Raw genomic sequence first — 25642 nt, forward strand, 5'->3', positions numbered from 1 at the left:
TTCACAACTGGCTAAATTTAGAAAGAGATACCTGTATCAGAGAAAATACTAATTTCATTTTATATTTATGTGCTTCCCTTCACTGAAAGCTATTGGCTAAAATGGTTCTATGGTCTTTTGCCATTTTCGTGGCTATTATCTTCCTAAATTCTTCTTCTGTATAGTTTCTCTGAATTAATAACACTTGCAGAGAATAAATGCACCTTATAATTAATCTATGTGATGTTATAATCAAATAGTCATATCAAGCTTTTCTATTTTGAAACAAGAGCGCTCAGTTTTCCTGGATTCAGTCACTTCCAATCCTATCCAATATTATAAAACACCACCAGAATAATGTTTTCAGGAGAGAAAGATATGGATTTCTGCAGAACAAATAAGTTAGGATGAAGACAGCAGATTCTCCTCCTAGGTTATGTGAAAGTTATGAGGAAAAATGCCACTTCCTCACCATTCAACACATCTATCATCTTTCCTCATTCCATTTATTGTACCACAATTAGCTATTTGCCTCATTTATCACCCTCCATTGTTTCATTTCCAAAACCCCTCCATAAATTCCCTATCCCATTATCTCAGTAACTTCAAACATGTTAATTTTACTATTAAGGTTTCACTTTCTGTGATTCTCTACCTACATTTTGACTTGCCTTCTTATACACTGCTTTGTGCACATCCTTTCACAGCATCTGATGAAGTGTGCCTTAGCTCATGAAAACTTGTGCTCTATATAATCGACTTTGGTTAGTCTATGAGGTGCAAATCTACCCAGCCTTCTACTTGACTTTAGATTAATACAGCTAACTACATCCCTTTCTGTTCTACTGCAGCCAACATTTTTGTGAATGTATTTATTCTAATTTCAACAAAATTCTTCCATAGCTCCTGATGCTTTATATTTTCCCTCATTTTCGGACTATTCTTTTTTGCTAGTTTCATGATGATCTTTATTTGTGAAATAGCCTCCCTGCTCCACTATGACAACAGCCTAAGTAGATCACCAAGAACTCTTCGTGCTGAATCAACTTATATAGGACCCTATCTGTAATGACAAACTGAAGAACATACAACTCTGCAGAATAAAAGACAGCTAATATGAATATTAGCATTCTCTTGAACACCATGAACATGGATCACAGGAGTTTAAATAAAAATTTATTTGAACTAAGAATTTCTTGAAGACATATTTTCAAAAGCCTTGGTTTTCAAACCTAAGAGTCTAGGGGGTCTTCACTTTATTATACTTTATTTTGATTCCAAATAAAAAAAAAAACATACTTAGATCCTGATACTTACAGAAACAAATATAAATCTCAGTTCCCCTTCTAACCAGTAAATGGTTTTTAATCAAATGCTAGTACCCTCACAATGGCTATAATGAAATTCTTTATCCGTCTTGTAATACTGGACAATCTGAGACCAAGGTTGAGATGGCTTTGATCTAAATCACCAACTCTAAGTATATTTGGAGAGTATGAGAACCAATGCAATTATAGCAGTCTCTTGGGTAGATGGGTCCTAAGCGCCAGGTTGGTGTTCAGTGTATTCTGCAAAATAAAACTTGACTAAAATGGCTCAAGTAGGACTTCCAAAAATCAAAGTCATTAGCCACTCCTTAAAATTATATTCCAAATTTTTAGGGCACTGTGTATTTAAATGGGGCATACTTTTTTTTTAATGTGTGTGTGTATATATATATATATATATATATATATATATATATATATATATATATATATAAATGATGATGCAGTGATGATTACAAATGTTCTGATTTCATAGTGTCTACACAGCAGCTTTACAAGGCTTTATTCAATCTTTACACAAAGGGACTTGAATTAAAAAACACTTTATTTGTGTAATGATTGTGTAATATTCAAAAGAGTTCTTAAAAACACCCTAGTAAAGTACTACTGTATACGTTAATTATTCCTACAATGACTATTATATTTTATTTCTTTTAACAAGTGGACTATAGCGTCAAGTAAATTATACCTTAACACATCCGGGAGATAATTCTAAGCATCTTACTTGAACTAGAATAAGAATCATCATAAGTATTCCATCTGCTCGGCATCAGCAGTGAAATCCTTCATGACTAAGCTAAGTGTTAATAACAACGCCTCTTGCTAATTATCACTCATTTTTAATGAAAAAAGCGATGAGTGTTTTAAACTTGCAGACAAAGGTTCCATCAATCAACAATAACCTGATTATTAAATTTACACCTTTTCATCACAGTATTTAGATCCCCAACCTAAAACTGTGTAATTCATAACTACTTCTTAGAGCACTCAAAACCTGAGACAGTATAAAAATGTTGCATTAATTAAAGAGGCTATAACCATAGTGCAGGATAAGCAGCACTATGTTATACTGTCATCAAGAAAACTAGAGCTGAGTGAAGGTTTCAGTCTGAACAGTTTAGGGCAAGATTGTGATTTGGACTAGGCAGCAGTATAAAGGCCTTAGAGCGAGTATTTCCTAGACCTCGGTAAGGCACAGAGTGAGGTTTCCTAGACCTTGAACCTGAGCATGCAGGAATAAGCAGATGCTGCATGGAAGTAGACAGAGCCTGGCCTCTAACCCTGAATATGCTGTACATAGTGCAGCTCAGCTGGTGTAAGTGGTGGTGTACCTTGTTCCATCAACAGACCAACTGCAAATTGCTAATCCCAACTCAAAGCAAGTGAGCATCAAGTAGGGAACATGCCTCAAGCTTTACACATCCATACACAGGGCTATGTCTGTTGGTATAATCTAGCCCTTTAGTCCAATAATGTCATGTCCTCTCCTGTCCAAGGAATATTTGGTAGTAGATTGGTATTTTCCCCAGAATTATTCATTGTTCTGTATTATTTGTCAGAATTTATTTTTCATATTTTATGTATTCTTTGATTTGTTATCTGACATTCTTTATTTCCAATTAGGACAGTGTGACTGAATTGTGCTTATTTAAACTGTACAGTTAAATTTCTGTTCCCTGAACAGGTATGTGTGGTTCTTACAAAGTTAAATGCATTTCCAGTACATCTGAGCATGCAAACTGAAATCTCATCAGTAAGGGCTTTCATTTCTGTTTCAAATTATCTGATAACGTTTTCAAGGAATAGGTTTCAACCTCACATAGGGTAATAAGCAATCTTTAACTGGCTACGTTGCAGAAGTACAGGGAAGATAAGGAAGTATAAAATATAAGTAAAATTTCTGGGAGCTGTACCCCATTATATTGGTCACCCCTCACCCATCAACTTAATGCAACTCATGGGAGACTTGATGACAGCTTGATAAACTACAGCATCTGTACAGGAAATGTAAATGGACAATACAGCTCTATTAATGCTATGCTTCATTTTCTCTATATCATTATAAGTGCTGTTTCTTTACATCAGTGTGCCACTATGCTATTCTTACTTTTTAACTATAACTGCAGAACCCCTATTAGCCTTTTAATCACTGTTCATACCCCTATTACTTTTGCCATTATCCTCCTCAGATAATTGGATAACTTCTCTGAAATATTTCCTCCAACCTGACGTTTTCTTCCTCCTAGCAAGTTAATGTTCATTGTTCAAATCTGTTAAAACAGCTTCTATAAGAGTACATATAATCTTTCCAATCCATTAGCTGCCAGGTTGGTTTTTTTCATAGTGATAACCAAGGTAGAAAAGACTAAGCCATCAAGAATGGATTTTTGTCCCATAGCATCAAACAAGAAATCAGCACAGTTAGTAGATCCAAGAATTTCTGATGAAGTTCTATTGTGAAGACTGAATTCCTGCGTCTCCTTTTCTATTTCTAACAAGAAAATCCTCCCAAATGTTGGGAAACCATACATATCCAGGGAGACTAGGCTCTGAACTTAGTAAAAGGTCCTCTCTGCCTACCTATTTAACTGTGGGTGCATCTACATGTGCAATTAATGCACCCTAAAGTTACTGTGCATTAAAATAAGGCATAGTAAATTGTGCCTGGGAATGTGCCCGCATTGGGGGCAAAATTGCTCCCTATGGAAGCAGTTGAGTCCAGAGCTGCTTCCACCCCCCTGTCCTGCTCTGCCCCTGTGCAACAACCAGGGGGAGCTCCAGGCTCCCTTGGTACCAGCAGGGGCACAGGGGTCAGGCTTGGGCTCAAGGGAGCTGGGGTAGCTGTCCCAGAGTGGGGGACAGTTCCCAGCTGTGTGGAGCTCAGGATCACAGCCTGGCTTGGCAGTGCCGGCTTGGGGTGATGTCCCATGGCCGAGCAGCAGCAACACCCTGAGCTTTCCCCTCACTTTGCTTGCTGAGGGAATGGGGAAGCTCTCTCCCTGCAGCACTGGGCCAGGGACAGAGAGCTTTTTTGTCCCCTCACCTCAGCCCCCCATGCTTGGGGGGAGCTGAGCAGTGCTGGGACCAGGGGAAGCCACCCTCCCTCCCCACCCTGGCACTGCTTACCCCCTTGTGGCTCCCCTCAGTCCCAGTACTGCTCAGCTTCTGGCTCCCCCCAGGCACAGGCAGGGAATGGGAGTGGACTGGTATGTGGACTGCATGAGCAGCAGCAGAACTGAGGAGATGGGGAAGTTCTCTTTCCCTGGCCTGGCACTGTGGGAACAGAGAGCTCCCCTGCCCTGGCGCTGCTCAGCTCCCGGCTCCTGGAGAACTGCAAATTGCTCCCAGTCAGCATCAACATGTGTGCTACTGTGCAGTAGCTAATGCACGATTAATCTAGTACCTGTATTTCTTGGTACTAGCAAACCGCTCATTAGCCTAATTTACTGTGCAACAAGTCCCACACACGTGTAGACAGTGATGCTTTACTGTGCATTAGTCTAATGGGGGCTGGACTTGATGATCTTTGAGGTCCCTTCCCTAACATCTATGAAATCTATGAAATCTCATGTAGACACACCCTGTAAACTTTAAACAGAACAAAAAGGAACATTATATTGTCTTGAGAACCATTGCTTGAGTTACAAGAGGCTTTTAACCACTAACTTAAAGCAGTTTAAAGCTATACATTTTAATTTAATGAGTGCAGACTGATCGTGATAAATGTTCTCTAAAAAATATCAAAATTAAGAGTTGCCATTCCTATAAGTCAAATGAGCATTTCACTACTAAAAGAGCAAAAATCCATTCCATATGACATGAGTTTTGGTAGAATTTTCTCTGAGGCCATAATTTTGTATTAAGCGCAGAGCTATAAGGGAAAGTTATACTGCCAGTTTTCCTTGGCAGAAATTTCTATTTACTTTTGCAAATAATTTGAGGAGAGAACAATACAATTTTCCTTAAAATCTCCAACCTGTCACTTTTGCTTCAGGGGGAAAATAGTAATGCTAGGCACTTATATTGATTATCTTGCACTTAGCATAACACTTGAGTTTGAAGATGAATCAAAAAACAATCTCACTCTATAAAGCAGTGGTGGCCATACCACCATCATTTTTCTGACACTTGCTGACAACAGACATATGGAGGTAAACTTCTTGCAAATCGAAAACATTCGGTACATATTTGGTAAGACTGGTCCACCAAATGTAAACTTATAAAAAGAAAATACTTTAAAAATAAGACTCTAACTGGTAATAACTAACAACTTAAAACCAATTAAAACAGAACAAGAGAGAAGCTCAGGTCACGACAGTTTCTAAAGTTTTTTTTCCTATAGAATATTTTACAAGTACAAAGAAAGTGAAATTACAAGAAAAATTTTTCCAAAAGAACTGTAGATAGTCACAGCCAGCATCTTTGAAAAATCAGGCTACAGAGGCCTACAGTAAATAATATTTAGATTTCATTCCTCCAAGAAGCTGAGAAAATATACTACTGGCTTTATCATAATGTCAATGACATTTTCTCTTGAAGATTAACAAAAAGGAGCCCCATATTTTATTCTGTAGTACATGAGAAATACAGAAAAGATTAAATTCAAAATCTAGAAAATATTATCACTAATGGGATCTTTGTTTTATTTTGAAAGATCTAAGTTATGGAACTGGTCATTCTCAGAGAAAGATTACCAAATGAGCACAATGTTATTTGACAAGGACAAGCTTATAACATGTGTAGGATTACTAAAACTACACCATGCAATCCAGATCTTAAAGTATATGTCACTGTTGTCTTTGTAAATACAAAAGATTTTAGATACCATTTAACACTGAAGTTAAAACCTTTTGGAATGTTGGACAATGTGAAACTTCAGAGAAGCTTGTCAGCAAAATGGAAGAGATTAACCAGAAAGTGCTATGGTAACATTCATAATGATCTAACTCTTCTGAAGGATAAGTACTTTCTTTATAAGGAAAATGAATCTTCTTTTTTAAATTCAAACAGTGTGCTAATATTGACAAAAACTTCCAGTGGTTAGAGTGGTAACCTGAGAAAAGGTTCAATTTTCTCCTTTACAACAGACTTCCTGACACTTAAGGACACATCCAAATCATTCTCATAAGTGTTTAAATGGAATTTAGGATTTATACACCTAAGTCACAAAAGGAATCGCGATCAACCCTGTTTTGGTGGCCACAATACTTCTTAGGTACCTAGAACCATAAAAGGCCGTAATTCTTGAGTGAAAATTCCTTTGGTCAGAAGCAATTTGAATCCACCACTTAGACTACTATTCCATCCTACACACTTTGCAATCCATATTGCTGCCAGAAAGAATTTAGTATCTGTTTAAGTTCCCAGAGCAGGACATACCTAACTTCTGACAAACACCAGTGGCACCGACTTCAGTACAAACTACAGAGTCATTGGCTACCTCAAACATGACTTGCGGTAGTGGAGGTACCCACCTTTTGCACCATAGCCCAGTGGTTAGCAATTTCACTTAGGATGTAGGAAACTTGGGTTCCAGAGTCAATGACATTTTCCCATTTCTCAGGAGTCCTGTTCCCGCTACATTTTGATTTAGGCTAGATGGGGGCATTTTACACCTCTCCCTGTTGAAGCTGGGTTACTGGACAATCAAGAATGCAAGAGTCATGAGGCCAGAAGGAAGGCAAACAAGAAGAGGCTTGATTGACCTAAGAGTGAGGGCACTGCCCTAGGAGGGGGAGTCCTGGGTTCAAGTTCTGCCCACAGTGTTAGTTGTATTACTTAACCAACTATAACTAATGTCAAATCCAAAAACATGCCCCCCAAAATGGACAAGGACCCAGGAGTACATCCTTCTATCTAGGCTACTAACTTTTTTACCCCTCTTATTGTCTTTCTGGCCTCATAAAACTTGTACATTTGGCTGTCTAGTGTCCAGGTTTCAGCAGGAGGGATGGAGATAACTTCTGCCAGATTATCCTGGAGCCTGGGGATTATGGTATTCTCATGGGAACTGGGACATGTGAGTTTGAGTTCCCTCATGCTGAGAATGGCCAATAACCTAAATTTCCCATTTCTTAAGTAAAAGCTCTAGCCACTAAGCTATTATTTAAAAGGTGGGCCCTGGCACCAGCACCACCAATATCAAGCATGTTTAGAATGGCTTTGCATGCCGTGCTTGGAACTGAACTGAATGCCACTGCTATAGTATACATTACATACCTCTCCTTCTGAGTGCTCTGGATCACAAGATAATGGAAGTGCTTAATCTGCAGACCTAAGTTCCAAGGAAGGTGGAAATTCAGTCTCACCTTAAAGCCTATTACTTTTACTAGCTAACTGTAGGCACCACCCTGCTCAGCATGTAAGCATGCTGGTTTCCCAGTAGAGGTACCCAATTCGATCCATGATCTCCATAGGGACCCTAAGCGCCTAATTTGATTTGGATTGCTCTCTCAAGGGAAGACATCTCACTGGAGGTAACTATGAGAAAACTATTCAGATTTAGCCCTCAATTTCCTTCCCAGTTCTCCATCTGTAAAACAGGAATTTAGTACTTCCTTACCTCCAGGAATGCATGAATTTTGTGAAAAATATTAACACTGTACAAGGATTTCTGATCAGCTTAGTTGGGGGGCGGGGGGGGGTGGCCCTTTTAAAAAAACCCTGAATTTCTGATTAAAATGTTTGTGGAAATTTTGAACACCTGCTTGTAGGTTTTTTGTTTTTGTTTTTTGACCAGTTCTACTCTTGTGTCTTCCTCTTTGTTTGGAATGTGCCTAATGTCTTCCTACTATTGGCTGCAACTTATCACAGTGCCAGATCCGTGGATGTGGGACCAGATCACTGGTAACCACAGGAGATTCTAGGGGATGAAATTTCTGCAATGGAATTCTTTCCCACCTGTTTGGTTGAGCTCTTGCAGTTCTAAGGTAGCATCTTTGAACCGAAAAGATTATCAATGGTCTGTATGGATCTTGAAGGATTCATGAGAGGCCAAGACAATTCTGATGCAGAAACTGGTTTTAGCCCCATTAGATCTTGTGTGGCTCCACTGGAGCCATGCTATAACTCATTTCCACTAGAGCCAGCTATAACTCCATAGGCATAATCCTCCTTTTCTATTGAATTCAGCTAGACAGTATATGCAATACAGATTCAATGTTTATGGCGTATCTGTTAGTTTTCTATCTTATATAGAAACGAAGAGGTCAGCACAGAGTGTCACCTCTATGCTTGGTTCTTTGTTCATGTACATGAAAGAGAGACAGTCAAGACAGAAACAGAGAGAGAGAAACCAGAGGAGAAATCTTGTCTGTTGTCATCTGTTGTATTGTTGGTGCAATTTAGTTTCTGGTAGCAAGTTGAGGGGAAGAGGAGTCTTGGGCTGGGAACTGTTTTGTACATCACTTCAGTTACAGAAGGGGTCCAAAACCAGATTTTAAAACATGCAAAAATACATGCAAGAATCATAGTTCACATTTCTAGAAAGACCATTAGTTTAAATATAGTATAGTGAGACTTACTGTCTATTCCTGCTGTCCTTTACAAAATTCCCACTGATGTCAAGGATTTCAGGTTCTAGTCTTTGGTTTGTAAATGATCCATTCTTTACTTTTACAGTTATGGTATATGTGGAAAGGAACTGTGGTGTTTATTTTATTCCTTGCTGCATTTTATTTCCAAATATAACTAATCACACAAATAATTGTTTATTAACATCTATTCATACAGAAATGAGATATTTCCATATGAAACAAAACATAATTATAGCTAAAGCAAAGACTTTAAGGCAAAGACTGTCTTTTTGTAACATACTTGTACAGTGCTTAGGACTGCGGGCTGAAGCATCTAGGTGCTCCTGCAATGCAAATAAATTATGAAGGTGACGATGATAACTATAGCAGCTGCTAGTATCAGGCTCCATTTTTATCTCTTGCAAATCTGCTCAGTAATGCCACTCACATTGTTCTAATCAGGATAAAATCTGGGCTTTGTAGAACTACAAAAATTAATTACTTACCTCCAATATATGAGAATACCCACAAGAATCACTAGACAGATAAAAGTCAGGGCTGATACGACCACAAGTGGTATAACTGTCTTCTTCTCTGATTCCAGACTCTCAGCTAGACCAATACGAGACTCATGGCTACTATTACTTGCCTCTGTAGTCAGAGAAAATTGAAATAATCCATGTTTAAACTTTGACAAAAGGCATGGTGTAACTGAATGTGTTTATAAGAGCCCTAGGTAATGTCACTTACCTAATTTTTAGTGTACTGCACAAAATATACATTTTTGCAAACCAGTTTAAAGGAAATAAGCAGACAGAAAGTAAAGCAAAGTATTAGAGCATCCCAGCAGTGTAGAACTACTTTTTAAAGAAATGCAACTTTTTGTTAACATAAAATTTAACTATGAAAGCTTTTCATTCTTAAATGTCTATAAGGGCAGGATCTAAATATATGATACTGAAATACATGAAGTGATATGTAATCTTACAATTTAATCTATGTAATGAAAACCATTGTTCCTTTGATCAATAAGAATCAAAGGTCAATTTCTTTAGCACAGTATAGAACTACATGACTGCACTCTTGCATCTGAAACTAATATTTTAATATTTTGCTTGGTTTGTAATTTTGGCCTTAACACACAGAAGAAATTCTACTTCCATTGAAGTCAATGACAAAATTCCCATCAACATCATTGGGACCAAAATTTCACCTCATGTTTGTTTTTTGTTTTTTTGAGGAGAATCAAATGATTAGAAAAACAGATACATTCTATAGAGCTCATATGGCTGTGTGGATGACTACTGGATGACTAAATGCACATGTCCAGAATTTGTGAAAACAGTCTTAAAATTCCACTAAAATAAAATGTTAGAGGCCTAACACTGCAACTTGGATGCTGCTCAATCTTTAAACTTGAAGTGGATGAACTTGATTGTGGATTTTAATGAGCAGTTGTTGGGAACAGAGCCCTATTCTTTCAATAAGAACTGCATGGACAGATCCCTGCATTGATACAGAGCCCTAAATCAGTGAAACTCTATATGAGAAGTGAAGTGTTCCTGCTTGCAATCAGATTCAGGACTGGGGCTTAAGGGACTAATTTTACATTTCTGCTCGGATAAAACTCCCATTAGAGAAGATCCTCAATACAAGTACCAAATTAAATCTGCAAAGGCACTACAAATTGATCTAATTGATCCTCTGCAGTTGTCAGCATTATCTATGTGATTGAAATGGTTTTATGACAAGACAATCAGCAGCCTACAATCAGTTTCAGTATTCTTGGGACCTAGGGCATGATGTAGAGAAAGACCTCTACCTAGCTTCCAATTTTGCAGGTACAGTTTTGTTCCTAATTTATAACATGTGAACATCTAATGAACTGACTGCTCCCATAATCCAGAAAGGCAAACAGCAAATAATATAATTTGTGGTCACAACTAATTGCAGGTACAAATTATACTCACAGCATTGGAGGCTATTTCTGAAAAGTGGACCTTAAATTTCTGGTGAATAAGCTAAAGGTTACACATACACATTTGTTGATTTCAATATACATACATATGCATATGAGATGAGAATATGATCCTTTGCACTGTCTACACTCATACAAGCTTGGAGATATTCACAGGGTAGAACATGGTCTTACACTTGTAAACAGTACCATGCTTAGTGTTTTACATTAGAATTACTTGCAAGGGGTGGGGGGCAAGAAGAATGCCTTCCTCCTGGCTTGAGGTAGTCTTTTGTCATTTTATTCATGTCTCCAAATGCCAAATCCTATAATAAACACTAAAAGAGCAGAAGCATATATAGTCTAGGTGTGTACTTCTCCCTATATCAATTGACAGTTTTGGATCCTTTAAATTATATACTAAATATTACATATATCGTATAAATACATATATCATTTATACAATATAGAAAAATATATAATATATAAGCACACACCCACACAATATATACAATTATATGTAACATAATATATACTTGCATATATTATGTATAAACATGTTATATGTATAATGTACATATAAAATTATATATAACTATATATTATGTACAGTATTATGTACAATACACATTTTATATGATATATACATACATATATTATGTACAATCATATTTTATTGTATATATATATGATACATAAAATTATGCACAGCTAAAATAGAAATGAATTTCATATTTGAATCCACCACCACAGAAACAGAAATGTATCCATGGGTCAGGTTATGATTTAGAGATGCTTCCTCAATGCATCATTAAAAGAGAATCTTCTATATTCCACAGCGCTCATTAAGGTAGCTTAGGTTTCTTGCTCTTTGGTTTCTGGCAATTTTTGGCTCGTTCATTTTCTTTCCTCCACAAGAGGCTGAGTAAAATAAGTTTTGGGACTTTGTAAGTGAGATGAGATAAAATAAATGTCATCGTAATTAAACACTGGCTGCTCAAACACTAGTTTAAATAGATTATTTATGAAACAATAGCTTATGAAAATTAACTCTCATATTATTTGATCATTATCGTTTATAAATGTTTTAGCTAGGATCCAAATTTTAACTGGGAGTAAATGTCATATTTTAGCCAGCTCTGTGCTGGACTGACAAATTTTAAAGCTCTGCTGATGAGTAGAAGCAGCAACATACCTAGGGCAGGAGGACTGGGGGGAGGGGCAGTGAGGGGGTCAGAAAAAAATCCTGCAGCTGCCAAATTGGGCCAGTAGGACAGCAGCTGAAAATTACTGCTGCCCCAATGTGTTCATGCTGCCCAAGATGTGCTGTTACACCTCTTGAGTAGGGCACCACTGCTTAGGAGATCTCCATCCTCTTCCCTGCATTATATTTACAGGACTTTTGCAGAGCTATGACCAAGTAAGTGAAAGATCACAGCAGACACTGACAAAAGAAAACATGTTACCTTTGAATGAGTGGTATTTTAATACACCAGCCTGCACCTCCTTCTTCCCCTGATATCCATGCAAGAGTGTTCTTGTCACCACAGGAAACTTCTGAACTCCTTGACTAACCACTTCAGCTCCTTTTTGGAACTGTCATCCTGGGACTTGTTCTCCAGGCCAGGCAGCCTATTCATTCTCTATGTACTGGCTAATAGGCAGCCACAACAGAAGCTGATACTTTTATCCTAATTGGGTTGTTAGTGAAAAATTGCCTTTCCTGGAGCAGTTAAAAGGGTAAAAGGGTTTAATGACCATGCAGCTGCTATACAGAAACTCCAAGTATGTCTTGTTTCAGAATAGCCATGAAAATGGCCATATAGCTATAAAGTGTGGCCAAAATTCCAGTCAGCCTTTTTTTTTAATTTATACAAAATCTCAATAGTAAAAAGTTTAGTTAACTTTCAATAAATACTTCTCTGTTATAAATTGAACTGGAGATGTACCTATGCAAGTATGTATAATCATCATATATATTTGTTCAGTAGGAGGCCTCATGAGAAGTGCTCTGACTTGTTGAAAAAGAAAGTAATGCATGGTAAAGACATATCCATCAAAAATCAAAGCTATTCATTGTTAACTGAACAATAAAATAATTTAGGTTTAACTATAATAGTCTACAAATAATTTATGACAACCTTCATGTAACATTTGGGATGACGTTTGCTTAATTTTTTTTTGCTAGACATTAAGGAAACAAATGTATATATTTGTTTGATCTAATTTGCTTTAGGCAATATCAGAATAATTGATTAAATTCTGCATTGCTTGTGTGTGTAAATCTGCTGCTAACTTCAATGAGATTGATAAATTCTCAGTGCTATTTTGAACTGAATTATGCAGATCGTCAGTCTGTCACCATGGCATACTATAAAAATATGGCTTGTGAATAGCATGACCTCAGGACTGCAACTTTTAAATACATGACTAACTTTACTTGTTCCACTAGACTACTTCTGTGCATAAAGTTACTTGCAAAGTTATTCAGCTGGTTATTTACAGGATTAGACCTAAGATTTCTACATTCTTTATGGATGCCATTTCTTGACTGAAGTAGGAAACAGCATATTTAGTTGGATGATACTGCCCTCTACAGATACAGCAAACACACAACAACAGATGTTCAACATAAAATATTCGCTACATTATCAGAAGAAATTTGAATTTTTAAATGATGTACAACTATTGTTGGTTCTAATTTTACCCTTACATTTTCAACACAAATGGCAATAAGCAAAGAAAGTTTTTTGTTTGATTGATTTAAGCCTTTGACAATAAATGTATCTCATAGTAAACGATCAAGATATATATGTAGGGTCCAATTCTGTTACCCTTACTCATCTTTGCACTACAAATACTCCTGTTGTTTTTACTTAGGCTAAGCACAAAGCCAGATAATACTAGACATGAGCAAACATAGCAGGAACTGCCCATTAGTGATTTTAGAAATGAGTAGTTTTAGCATGAAACCTTGGTAGCTTTCTTGAATTTGAAAATGGGTGAAGAAATAATTAAGAAAATGATTTTTTTTACAAGTTAAGACGAATCAGACTGAAACATCTTTTTCATCTTGACTAATACAAAATAAAACATAAAGAAAAAATATATTACCAGAATAAAAGTGTTATAATGAGCTTTCCTAGAAAAGGATAGAGGGTCCAAGTCCTTCTTAAAACTTTATAAAGACAAATTCTGTCTTCAGAGTTGTGTGCCACTGACAATACACACATATCCAAAGGCAGAATTTGGATCTGAATACTTCAGGGTATTTCAGTTTTCATTTTGAGCCATTAGAAGCTGCATTGATAGGATAATCATTTCAACATTTATCCCCTGTTCCACAGTGTTTCCTTAATCAGGCCCATTGCCCTATTACATTCTCCTGTCACTGAAACATTCCTCCTGTTCTCATATTTTATACTAAAATAATTTTTCATTCTCTGTGGCAGAAAAAATTGTCACAGGTGCACACATTATGCATTACACTGATCCATAACTAACCTGCCTCAGAAACGTTGAATACTGGTGAGTGATCACTAGTTACAGATGGTGCTGATGACTGTGATGATCCAGGAGTTAGTTCTGAGTTACCTGCTTCAACTGCCCCTTCAGAGTCTCTCTCATTAAGGTCAGGAAAACTGAAATCTGTCGAAGTCTCATTATCATTAAGGCTATCTGAAGTACCTTGACCAGAACCACTCTCTTCATCACTTGTAAAAACAGCCCAAGATTTAGATTCGGATGTGTTTTGTAATGGGATACTAACAGTCTGGATATGATTTTCCAATACTGTTGGATCGTTGTGCTTCTTAGGTATCTCACTTGCTGTCAATGTCAGTATTGATGTATAATTATGCTTGTCCATGGCATGATTTATCTGACTGTCTGATGCAGCAGGTGTAATTTTCTTTTCTTCTTCATATTTCTCAGAATGTGAATTTATAATGTGGTTATTCTGCTCCTTTATATTGTTTACCTGTGTTTTCTGTTCATCTACTACCTTTTCCTGAATTTCTTTATGGGAAGTGCATGTGATACAATTACTTACAGGTAAGGCATAATCATATTCATCATAATCATCATCTACTACAGAAGACCACACATTAATATCAGAATTGGCACTGGGGGGCAGCCCTGAGGATGTTTTAGAGGGAACCTGCAACTTGGTTGGGGTTAAATGGCTCTCACTGCTGGGAGAAACAGATGTAACAGAAAAATACGCATTGGGTAAAGGAAGGGTGTGATGAACAGACACACGAGAATCAGAAACAACTGCAGGTACATGAACAGAACCATTAACAACAGTAGCACTTGAAAAACTGGTAGCCTCACTTCTTTGAGAAACACTTGAAGAAATGTGGCTGTTTACAGAAGTGGCTATACTTGGTAATGAGTCAACTGTTAGGAAAGGAGTAGTAACCAGTGCAGCATTTGCTACTTGTGGGGGAATGGCATTTGTGTTTTCTAAACTGGTTGACTGGAATGAAACACCACTACTATGCAATAAAGGAGGAACCAGCTGAATATCTTCACTGTTAAATAAATTGGATGAAACATGTTCCTCACTCACATAAGAAACAGTTAAACCTTGAAGTGATGCTGTGGGCTTACTAGAAGGGTGGGACAAATTATCAATTATTGACGGTGCAGATGTAGAATGCAACATGGTTTTATTTGTAGCAGAATCTGGTGCCATCGGATGCAATATTTGGTCAAATGTAGAATTAATTTTAAAAACCTGGGAGCTTTCAACCAATATTGGATCACTAGGCACAGTTGCAGCTGTTTTAAGCAGAGAGCCATCACCAGAAGACTGGAAGGAGTTTTGTAGAAATGCTTCATTATTTATTGCAGCTGAGGTCTCAAAAAGGTACCGTTGAGTTGAAGGAGACAACGTTTTGCTAGAAGCAGGGGCAGAGAGAGCTTGATCTGAGATTGCACTAAGCATAGGTTTAAGCAAAGTGTCATCAAAGGCTGTAGGTGCAACATGCAAAGGCTGAACAGAAGAGTGATTTTCTGAAAATTTACTAATATCATGATCAAAACTCTTAGTAGTGGGAAAAGCAAGAGAGACTGGAAGGATTCCCTTTGTGCTAGAAACAGGAAGTGGGATTTCTTGCAAAGATGTATTCTGATTAATTATATCTTTGTTAAAAACTGATATAGGAAGTTCATGCATCATTTTACTTTCAGCATGGGAAGCCATTTCACTGAAAGAGGAGGTAAACTGCAGTTCTTTTTCATCTCCATAACTTATGTCACTTTTATGAAGTGTCTTATTAATATCACTAAACACAGGTGTTGCATATGTAAATTCACCTATAGAATCAGATGAAGAAACTTTAAGTATGGCCAAAGCATCTGTATCAGGCAAAAGGGATTCACTACCAGAGTATGCTTCAGACCAATCCGTATCACTAGACAGAGAGCGTGTAGGCTGTAGCAAAGTATCAGCTTGTGATATTACAGAAGAAGGCTTATGCACCAGTACATTGTTATAGCTGCTAAATAAGGGACCTTGATGAAATACGCCAACAGAATCATGCACCAATTCTGGAGAGTCATAAGAAACAGTAAAGGTTTGAAGGTAGCCCATATTACTAGACAAAGCATAAGCAAGTTCAGACATTGTAGACACTGCATGCATTTTTAAATCACTGCTGGATGGTTCAACTTGAGAAAATACGTGAGTTCTATTATGGCCAGATATCAATGTCTCTGAAGCAGCATGAGTGGTCTGATGTGACACCACATCAGAAAATTGAGAAAGGCTTGGCTGTATTAATGTATCACTCTCTGCCAATGTCAAAGAAGCATGCAGGGACAACTTATCACTTGCAACAGCTGGAGTACCTTGTGGAAACATTTGAGAAACTGTATACAGGTGGTGAAACATTCTACTACTGAAGGAAGCAGAGGAAAATGTAAGCAAAGGTACATCATCATAGGAAGACAGGGTGGGTTCAAATGACACATCAACACTGGGAAATACAGGTGTAGCATGCAAGGTCACATCACTACCTGGTGTAGCAGGGGCAGTGTTGAGCATCTGAGTGTCAAACAATAAAGGGGTGACTAGAGGAAACACTTCACTACTGTAGGAAGGTTGAAGAGGTATCTCACCATTATACACAGGTTGAGTTGTCTGAGAGAGTACCTCACTGGCAGCAGAAGCAGAACCATATTCTCCAGAGCTTGAAGAGACAGAATGAAGTGATAACTCAGTAGGGGAGAGAGCAAAAGTAGGATAATGTGGCAATTCTATATCCGCATCTGAAGTATCTTGTGACATGACTGGACCACTGGAATAGGGTACTGTAGCTGGCTTTAATCCCTCAATATAAGCATTGGTATAACTAGTTTGAAATAACTGCTTTCTATCCAATGGAACAACAGATCTATCTGTCAAATCTGTAGCATTATGAAACCACAACTTTCCATCAACAGAAGGTGTATTATCTGCAGATTCTTCAGCATCTGAGGGTGCTACAACTTCTGAAACACTCTGATTATAGCCTTGTGAATGAAAATCATGCATGCTTATATCTGGGCTTCCTGAGGGCAGGATGTCTTCCTGGGTTGTATCTTCAGTAACAAACTGCATAGAAGTAGTGGTAAGAATGGAGCTCCAAGAATCATCTGCATCTTGATCAGGCTTGAAAACTGGTGATAAAAAATCTCCCTCACTGTTACCAGCAGCAGACGTTGTTGGTTCAGTGCCAGAAGAAATATATACATACTCTTCCTCAATACCTTTGGTGGGGTCATTCACTTGAGGAGGCATTCTGGTAACAGTCTGAGTTTCCAAAGAAGTGTCTTTCTCTTCATCTGATGTTTCAGTAACAGGCTGGGAAGTGGGATAAAAAAATGCTTTGAAAATATCCTTTCCATGTGATTCTTTCTGTTTTAAGTATCTGTTTGTTTTTGCTTCATTGGATTTTGTCCCCATTTTCTCTTGACTGTAGCTAGATGTAGTCACCTGGAATTCTTTCTTCCTTATTTGGTTTATAGCACTATCAGTACTAGGAATCACTGTGATTTCTTCATCCATTTCTGCTTCCTTCTCATCATCTTCTTCCTATGGGTGGAAAAATTTCAATGTAGTCAAAATCCACAAAGAACATTTATATAGATAAACAAGAAAACTCAGAACAAATAGTGTAATAATACTGTTTCCACAAATTAAAACAGAAGAAATTGCAGATAGTATTTGAAATGGCCAAGAGCACTTGCAGCCGCTCAAATAGAAGCAATGCAAATTTGAGCTGGGACTTTTTGCCTCAGCACATGTGCTCGGACATGAGCTTTGTTGTGGAGCAAATTGTGCCACTTGGGGCAAAATAACCCTGCCTGGCTCCTCCTGGATCTGAAGCCAGGGGGAGCTAGAGCCCAGGGCCAGCACCTGTGCTGGCCCCAGCAGTATAAAAAGCTTCCCTGTCCTGGCTCCTTCAGTACAAAAAGCTGCCCTGGCAAGCAGCTCAGGGCTACTCACTCTCAGGAGCTTTTGGGTCCCAGCCAACTGATATCTGGGGACCCCTTGTGCCAGCTAGACTGCTGCAGCAGCATCCCAAATCTATTAAAAAAAAATACCCCAAAATCCCTGTTCTTCCACAATTAAAACAAAAGACCACTCTACACATACACACACACACATCTATATATCTATCTATATCTGGATATAGATAGATATATAGATATCTATATCTTTATATCTATCTATCTATATATCTATAGGGAGAGATAGAGAGGGATTTATTAGTTGGGCAATGCTTTATTCATATATTTACAATGGTAAAGCAATTTAGAAGTCTACCAGTGTCTCTATCATCATGATAATAAATTCTAAATACCTATGTGTGTTGATGTGTGCTTTTGATTTTCTTTGCATATGATGGGTCTGTGATGGGGGGATGTGATGTTTGCAGAAAGGGGGTGGGAACGGGTGTGTGTGTGTGTGTGTGTGTGTGTGTGTGTGTGTGTGTGTGTGTGTGTGTGGAGGGATGTGGGTTGATGTGTGGGTAGGTATGGGGCGGCTCAGGAGAGCTTGGTCCCCTGGCCCACACAGGATACAGCCCCCCCACAGCACATGGAATGGACCCCCTTGCAGGGCAACAGCCCCCCCCTGCACAGGGTCCCAGGTACCCTGCAGGGCCATAGCCCCCCCCCAGGGTCCCGGGTACCCTGCAGGGCCACAGCCCTCTCTGCACAGGGCTCATAACTTACCTTCTGCAGCAGCAGTGGGAGTGGGGTGCTCTGAGCCTGCTGCTGCCAGCTCCCAGCTCTCAGGGACCATGTGCCAAGCCCAGCCGGGTCCTCCTGGCCCTGAGGCTGCTTGTGCTTCCAGGATGAGCCGGTCCCATGGCGGCAGGACCCAGCTGGGCTCAGGCAGCATGAGCAACCCCAGGGCCAGCAGGACCTGGCTGGGCTCGGTGTGCGGTTCCCACATGCCGCGCCAGGTCCCACCTCTGCCCTGCTGTGCCTGCAGGGAGGTGGCGCGTGGCAGGACCCAGCCCAGCCCCATGAGGCTTGCTAGTCCGGCTTTGCACCGGCGTGGGTCACATGGCTCTGGGAGGCACGGCTACTGCGCGTGCCTCCCAAAGCCGTGCGACCCACTCTGGTGCAAAGCCGGACTAATGAGCTACACCAGTCTGGGCCAGGTCCCTTAGTGCGCTGCCAGCTTCACTGTGGTTGCTTGGGCCACTCGCCCCCCGCATCCCCGGGGACATCCCCCCCCCGCCACTCCCAACATGCCCCAGACATCCCCCTGCCCCCTCAAGCCCCCCCACCCCCATAACACCCCCCCACCCCCATTCCCTAACTCACCTTGGACAGTGCTGGGGGCAGCAAGAGCACCAAAGAGATACTCTGGCCAAAACCAGAGCATCTCTTCTGGAGGACTGAGTTCCATGCTAGTGTCAGGCGCCTTGCTCTGCTGTTCTCCGGAGTGTTTTTTTTAACCCCTGGAAGGTCTAATTTTGTCCCCGCGCTGCAAATTTGCAGCACAAGGAACATTTTTTCATTCCCAAATGCACCTTTTGACCCATCTCAAAGGGGTTTGAGACAGGACAAGAGGCACATGTGTGCTCATATGGACGCGCCCTAAAGGTCAGCATGACCCTGAGACAGTTCAAACAGTTTCATAGTCAACATTAGCGATCTCACTAGCCAAAAGTTCTGTTATAGGTTTCCAAGCAATTATTTACTGAACAGTTGAAGCCACTTCTGAAAAAGATATACAGTAGGACTTTACATTGAGTTCTGAAAGTCAATGCTCTCAAGGTTGATGCCTGCATTTTTTATTCAGTCCTAACTCAGGTTAATTTTCAGCTGAAATTAACATTAAAATAAAATGTTCTTGGATATAGTATAAATTCCTAGATAAACAGGAATTCCTAGTTAAATGAATATAGGTAAGTAGATGAATTGGTTGGCTAGGTTGGAAAGATGAATGACTTGGTTGGGGTTACTAGATGAAGTAGACAAACTTTCCATTTATAGTTTTACAGAGAACTGGGCATTGGACACTTTGCATATATGGACCTATGACTGTCTGAAAGGGGAGTTTTCTCTAACACAGACCTAAAGAATCTGTATTGGAGAACAGGGCAATTCCATATTTAGAGGGAAGGAAGAAGCACTTCAGTTCAGAGGGATATTTTTAAGTGTAATTTTTTGAAGCTCCACAGGGTCCTAGAATGATTCCATCATTCCGGAAGCATCTGAGATAGTGGACAGAGTATATGTGAGTAGGTTAAAATATATAATAAATTCATTTTATCATGTGGATCTGTAATTATCACATTGATATGAAGTGTGCTCTGTAATATTTTCAAAACAAGCTTCTAAAAACTAATGTTGTAGCCATGATGGTCCAGAAATTACATGAGAGGCAAGAACTGTTTTGGGTGATTTCTTTTATTGGACCAACTATGTAGTTGGGCTAAAGTTAGATAAGTGTTCCAATGCAAAATACTGTTTGTCAAGTCTCCTGCTTCTTTAAAAACTAATGAATGAATGAATGAATGAAATAATTATACTACACGATACCTCATATTCTTCTGTTTCCTTTAAGTCAGGGAAGAGGTCAATATCTACAAAAAAAACAAATGTATTAAATTATACAACATTTTAATGCACAGATTTATTGATTTTGAAAGGAATAATTTCATTTTCAAAAGGTATAAATTTTCTAATTACAATAGACCAAAACTTCATACTCCATAGAAATTTCTAATGGAGCTAAATTCCAATAAGCCCATTAGTCTTAGGTCTAGGAATTTAGGGAATGCTATTCTGAGAAGCTACTAAGCTGCAAAAAAGAGTAACAAAAAAGGGAGCAGCAATCAGAAAGCATGCATTTAGTTTCAGCATTTTCTGACTGGCCCAGGATGGATGCTACAGCACATCTTGGCTGCATGTTGGCAAGAGACTGAGAATTAAATGATGTACCTGGGGCTAGCAGACAGACGAGGGGAAAAGGACACACACTACCAGCTGAGAAGTGCTTTGGTTCTCTAGTGCCATTGAAATTATACATATATTACTCTATAGTTGGTAGGCCAACATGAATATACCTGCTGAAGGAAAGGCTATAGACAGCCAGGTATTAGTACTACATCAGATGGCACCAAACAATTCCATGCCATCTTTTCTTGGCACAATATATGCAAATGAAAAAAGGATAAACAAAATGCATCTGTGTTGCAAGGTCATATGTGTAAGGTAGTATACAGCATAACCCACATCACTGTGGAGAAGGTAACTCATCTTGATGCACTTATGGGGGAAAAGTAAGACTGCCAGCTCATGTATCTCTTGTGCTCAGGACTGGATACTAGATTTGGAATCACTTTACAGCTAATAGCTTGGTAGTTAAGAATATTCAACTGGGAGCTGGAAGTGTCATCTTCAAACCCTTCCTCTGCCTCATTTGGAACAAGGACTTGAACCCAGGTCTTTCATATCCTAGGAGAATACTTTACTAGGCTAGTGTGTTCTAGGATGACTCTCTCTCATCCTGTTGAAGCTGCTCTGCTGTGTAGAAGTTATTAAATAAATGTTGATGCAACCATTTGAATGTGATACTCTCACACCCCATTGGACTATAGTTACTCTATATTTTTCACTTCCTCTTTTGCTTTTTGACCTTTCCTGACAGTGGTCATTAGATTTTTCAGAGCAATGCACAAGAAACCTTCCAATCATTTGGAAAAATCATTAGGTATCTTCCAAATATCAGGAAATACTTCTTATATTCAATGCCTTATTGAATCTCGCTGCGACTTTTGTCTCAACATCCTATTACAATTATTTCACAGGTTAAGTAACAATACATGCCAGTGGCTAGGTCTGACTGAATTAAGAAGTTCTAGTCTGAAAAAATATTCTAAACATAGTATCCTATTTGTTGTTTTGCACTGATTTCCATATTAAGCTTCTTGAGTATACAAGTGTACAGATTTCCCCTCCCCGCAACTGCTAGCTCTGTAAATTCAGCCTCGGATCTAAGAGTTAATTTGCATTATTTTCAGATTGTATTTAGTAATTTTCCTGAATGATATTAAGGTTGGTATCCCACAATATATGATTGTGTAATATACCTTTTGTTCATTACATTAACAGGCTAAAACAGGCATATTGCTAGATTGTATAATGTAAAAATTGAATGAATAATTCTGCATGAAATCATTTTATAATTAGCAACAATTTAATTAAATACTTGATAGATTATATTAACAAAACGTAGAAAAGTTATCTTACCTGTGTCTTTTAGAAGGCTAGAAGGAAAAGATGATGATGTTCCCTGGCTTCTCAATGGTTTACACTTACATTTGAAATAGCAATATGAAAATTCTTAATACTGTAAAATGTAATTACTTTTATGAAAAATACATAAGATTATTTTGCTACCGGAATTAATTTTGATTTGAACACATAAAACTAATGTTTTCTTTCTGATTTCAGGTCTATGTATGTTTCTAGAGTAACTACATTATCTTTTGAATATCTGGATGAAAAAACAAATATTGTGATTTTACAGTTACATTTTAATAGTATCTGTATGTTTTTTTCACTATGATGAAAACTGCAAGAGGTGTATGGGTGCTCTGGTTTCACCAAAGTAAAACTACAATTTCTTCCTTGTGTTTTAAATGGGAATTCTCTACAATACATATAATTAAAAAGATTCACTAAATCTCTGGGCACTGAAAACCTGTGTTTTTGTTTAGATAACAACAAAACAAATCTACTTGCCAGAACCACTTTAAATACTTCTTTATGCTGGTTTTGCTAATCTTACCTCTAAGTTCAATAGCGTACAATAAAACCTGCTTACTAAAACCCCTTTTGCCAAACCCAACAGTAGAAACCATTTTTTCATCATTATGATGCAACAAATTGACAACCCTATTACAGTGAACACCTTTTAATAAACTTTTATCCCGATTGTACAACTGTTTGTTGTAATGTGGTTGTATTGTATGAGTAATATGCTAATTTTCTCAAACACGGGAAAGTCTCTTACATAGTTTAATGAAATATCTATTTTTTCTATAACTACAAATTGGTTATTCAATAACTTACATTTTAAAGTGATAAGAATAAATACACTGATTAGAAAGTTTTTAGAAATACTTTCATATAACAGATGCAGAAATAATAGTACAAAGACTAAAGAAAACTTTTTATAACTAAGATTCTCTTACACTTCTAAGATATGAAAGAGGCACAAATGCAGCTTACAGCATCTAAATTATCAACCTGACCTTATTTTTCCCTGAGCAGCAGCTAAAATTTTACAAAAGGTTTCTTAATTCCTTCTGCACCTACATCTTAAGTGACTAGACTTGGATGAGTGTGTGTGACCAGAAGCAATCCAATATGACACTGAACTCTGCTGATCCAATTGCCTAGCCACCAATGAATCAAGCATGAGTGAGAGTATCCTATGGTCAAAGCTGGCTCACTAAGTATAAAGGATGCAAGGCCAAATGGAGTAGAGATAAGAGGAAGTGTGACTCTAGCCCAGTGAAGAGGGCATTCCTTTTTAAAGGGGATGTCCTAGGTTCTGCCTTCTGCAGCCAGGGTTATTTCTGTTTTTGTTTTTAGCAAATGACAATCTAACCTAAATACATAAACAATCCAGTGAGTGAGCCTAGTGATTATGGCACACGGGTGGGTTAGAGTAGGGACTTGGTTTCAGTCCCTACTGCCAGATTTGCTTATGCATTTTCCTTAAGAAGTAATTGGATTCAATGGATGCCTCCCTTCTGGAGCAGTACCTATGCAACTGACCTACAGGGACAACTACCTCTTGAGTGTTTTTTTTCTGGCCCCAAAGGCTCTTGTATTATTTTCCCAACCATGGCCCAGTTTCAAGAGGAAGGGTGGAAAATGGAAACAGAACATGGTTATTAGGGCACTCTCCTGGGAAGTAGGAAATGTAGTTCAATACCTCCGAGTAAGATGAACCTGAAAACGAAGTCTCCTCCTCAGTTGGCAAATATCTTAACCATAAGGCTATTAGGCAAAAGGCAGACATGACCACGATTTTACATTGAAGTCAATGCTGATTTTTTTCAGTTAGATGTACTGGTAAGATATCTTCTCTGTCAGCTAGATCCCAACAGGGCATATCTACTCTCATTGATTTAGATTGCACTGGATCCCAACACTATCCAAATGCTTAAAACTGCCCATACCTTTGTCCATCCAGAGGACAGAAGACCTAGGCATTAGGCCTGTGCAAAGCAGCTAGTATTTGCTTCAGATTTGGATTCAGCCGATTCGGGGGACAGTGATTCGATTTGGTGATCCGAATCACTGACCCAAATCAATTCGGGCAAATCTGATTCAGAGATTTGCCTGTCACTGAATCTCTGAATTGGCCCCATCCCCCACCAGCTCTCTCAGCCCTTTCAATGACTGCCCCACACAGCCCCAGCTCCCGGCTCTTTGAAGAAAAAAAAGCCTGGCACTCACCAGCTGCTGCCAGGCAGGGGGGTGATCCCTGCTGCCCCATGCTGTGTGGCAGGGCTCTGTCACAAGCCCCCATCTCCCGCCTACTCTCCCAGTCCCAGCTCTCAGTTCTTAAAAAATAAGCCCCCACTCACTGGCTGCTGCTAGGCAGGGGGGCAATCCCTACTGGCCCCCGCCATATGGGGGGCTCTGCCATAATCCCCCCAAACCCCACTCTCCCAGCCTCCGCTATGGCTGCCCCGCCCAGCCCCAGCTCCTGGCTCTTAAAAAATAAAAGCCCCAAACTCACCGGCTCCTGCCAGGCAGGAAGGCAATCACCGCTGCCCCCCACTGCCTCGTGCTGCATGGTGGGGGCTCTGCCATGAGCTCCCAGAAGCTCCAAGGCTGTTGCAGCATTCGGTGAGCTGGGGTTTTTTTTTTTTTTTTTTTTTAGAGAGTCAGGAGCTGCAGGTGGGCGGGGCAGCCATGGGGGGGGCTGGGAGAATGGGCGGGGGTCATGGGGCTGGTGACAGAGCCTCCCATGCAGCATGGGGCAGTGGAGATTGCCCCCTGCCCCTCCCCCCCAACCTGGCAGCAGCCAGTGAGTAGTGGCTTTTTTTTAAACAAATGGGAGCTGGGCTGGGCAGGGCTGGGACAGCAGGCGGGGGTCAGGGGGCACTCACAGGGGCTGGGGGAGCAGGTAGAGGATGGGGCCTGGCAAGGGTCAACCCCAAGGTCCCCTTCCCCCTTCTCCAACCTCCCCTCCACCACCCCTTACTTACCAGCATAGAGTCCGGGTCCAGCTCCCTGTCGGAGCCAGTGGGGACTGCCCGAATCGCTGAAGCTTTCTGAATCTTTTCTGGATTGATTTGGAGAGCTTTGAATTGATTTGGACCATTTAA

At 39.3% G+C, this 25642-nt stretch overlaps 1 protein-coding gene across 3 annotated transcripts in view; it reads right to left on the minus strand.

Moving 5' to 3' along the window:
• Positions 1–25642, minus strand: part of PTPRZ1 (protein tyrosine phosphatase receptor type Z1) — a 231067-nt gene that overhangs the window by 39653 nt on the left and 165772 nt on the right. For 2 of the 3 annotated variants that reach the window (XM_019492006.2, XM_014601009.3), the window contains exons 11-13: positions 20829–20872; positions 14283–17859; positions 9328–9472 (exon numbers count right to left, since the gene is read on the minus strand). In XM_019492006.2, the coding sequence (XP_019347551.1) occupies positions 9328–9472; positions 14283–17859; positions 20829–20872 (3766 nt within the window). The remainder of the gene's footprint in view (positions 1–9327; positions 9473–14282; positions 17860–20828; positions 20873–25642) is intronic. The other variant, XM_019492008.2, reaches the window with a different exon arrangement.

The sequence above is a fragment of the Alligator mississippiensis genome, chromosome 4 (assembly GCF_030867095.1).
Source record: "Alligator mississippiensis isolate rAllMis1 chromosome 4, rAllMis1, whole genome shotgun sequence".
NCBI lineage: Eukaryota > Metazoa > Chordata > Crocodylia > Alligatoridae > Alligator > Alligator mississippiensis.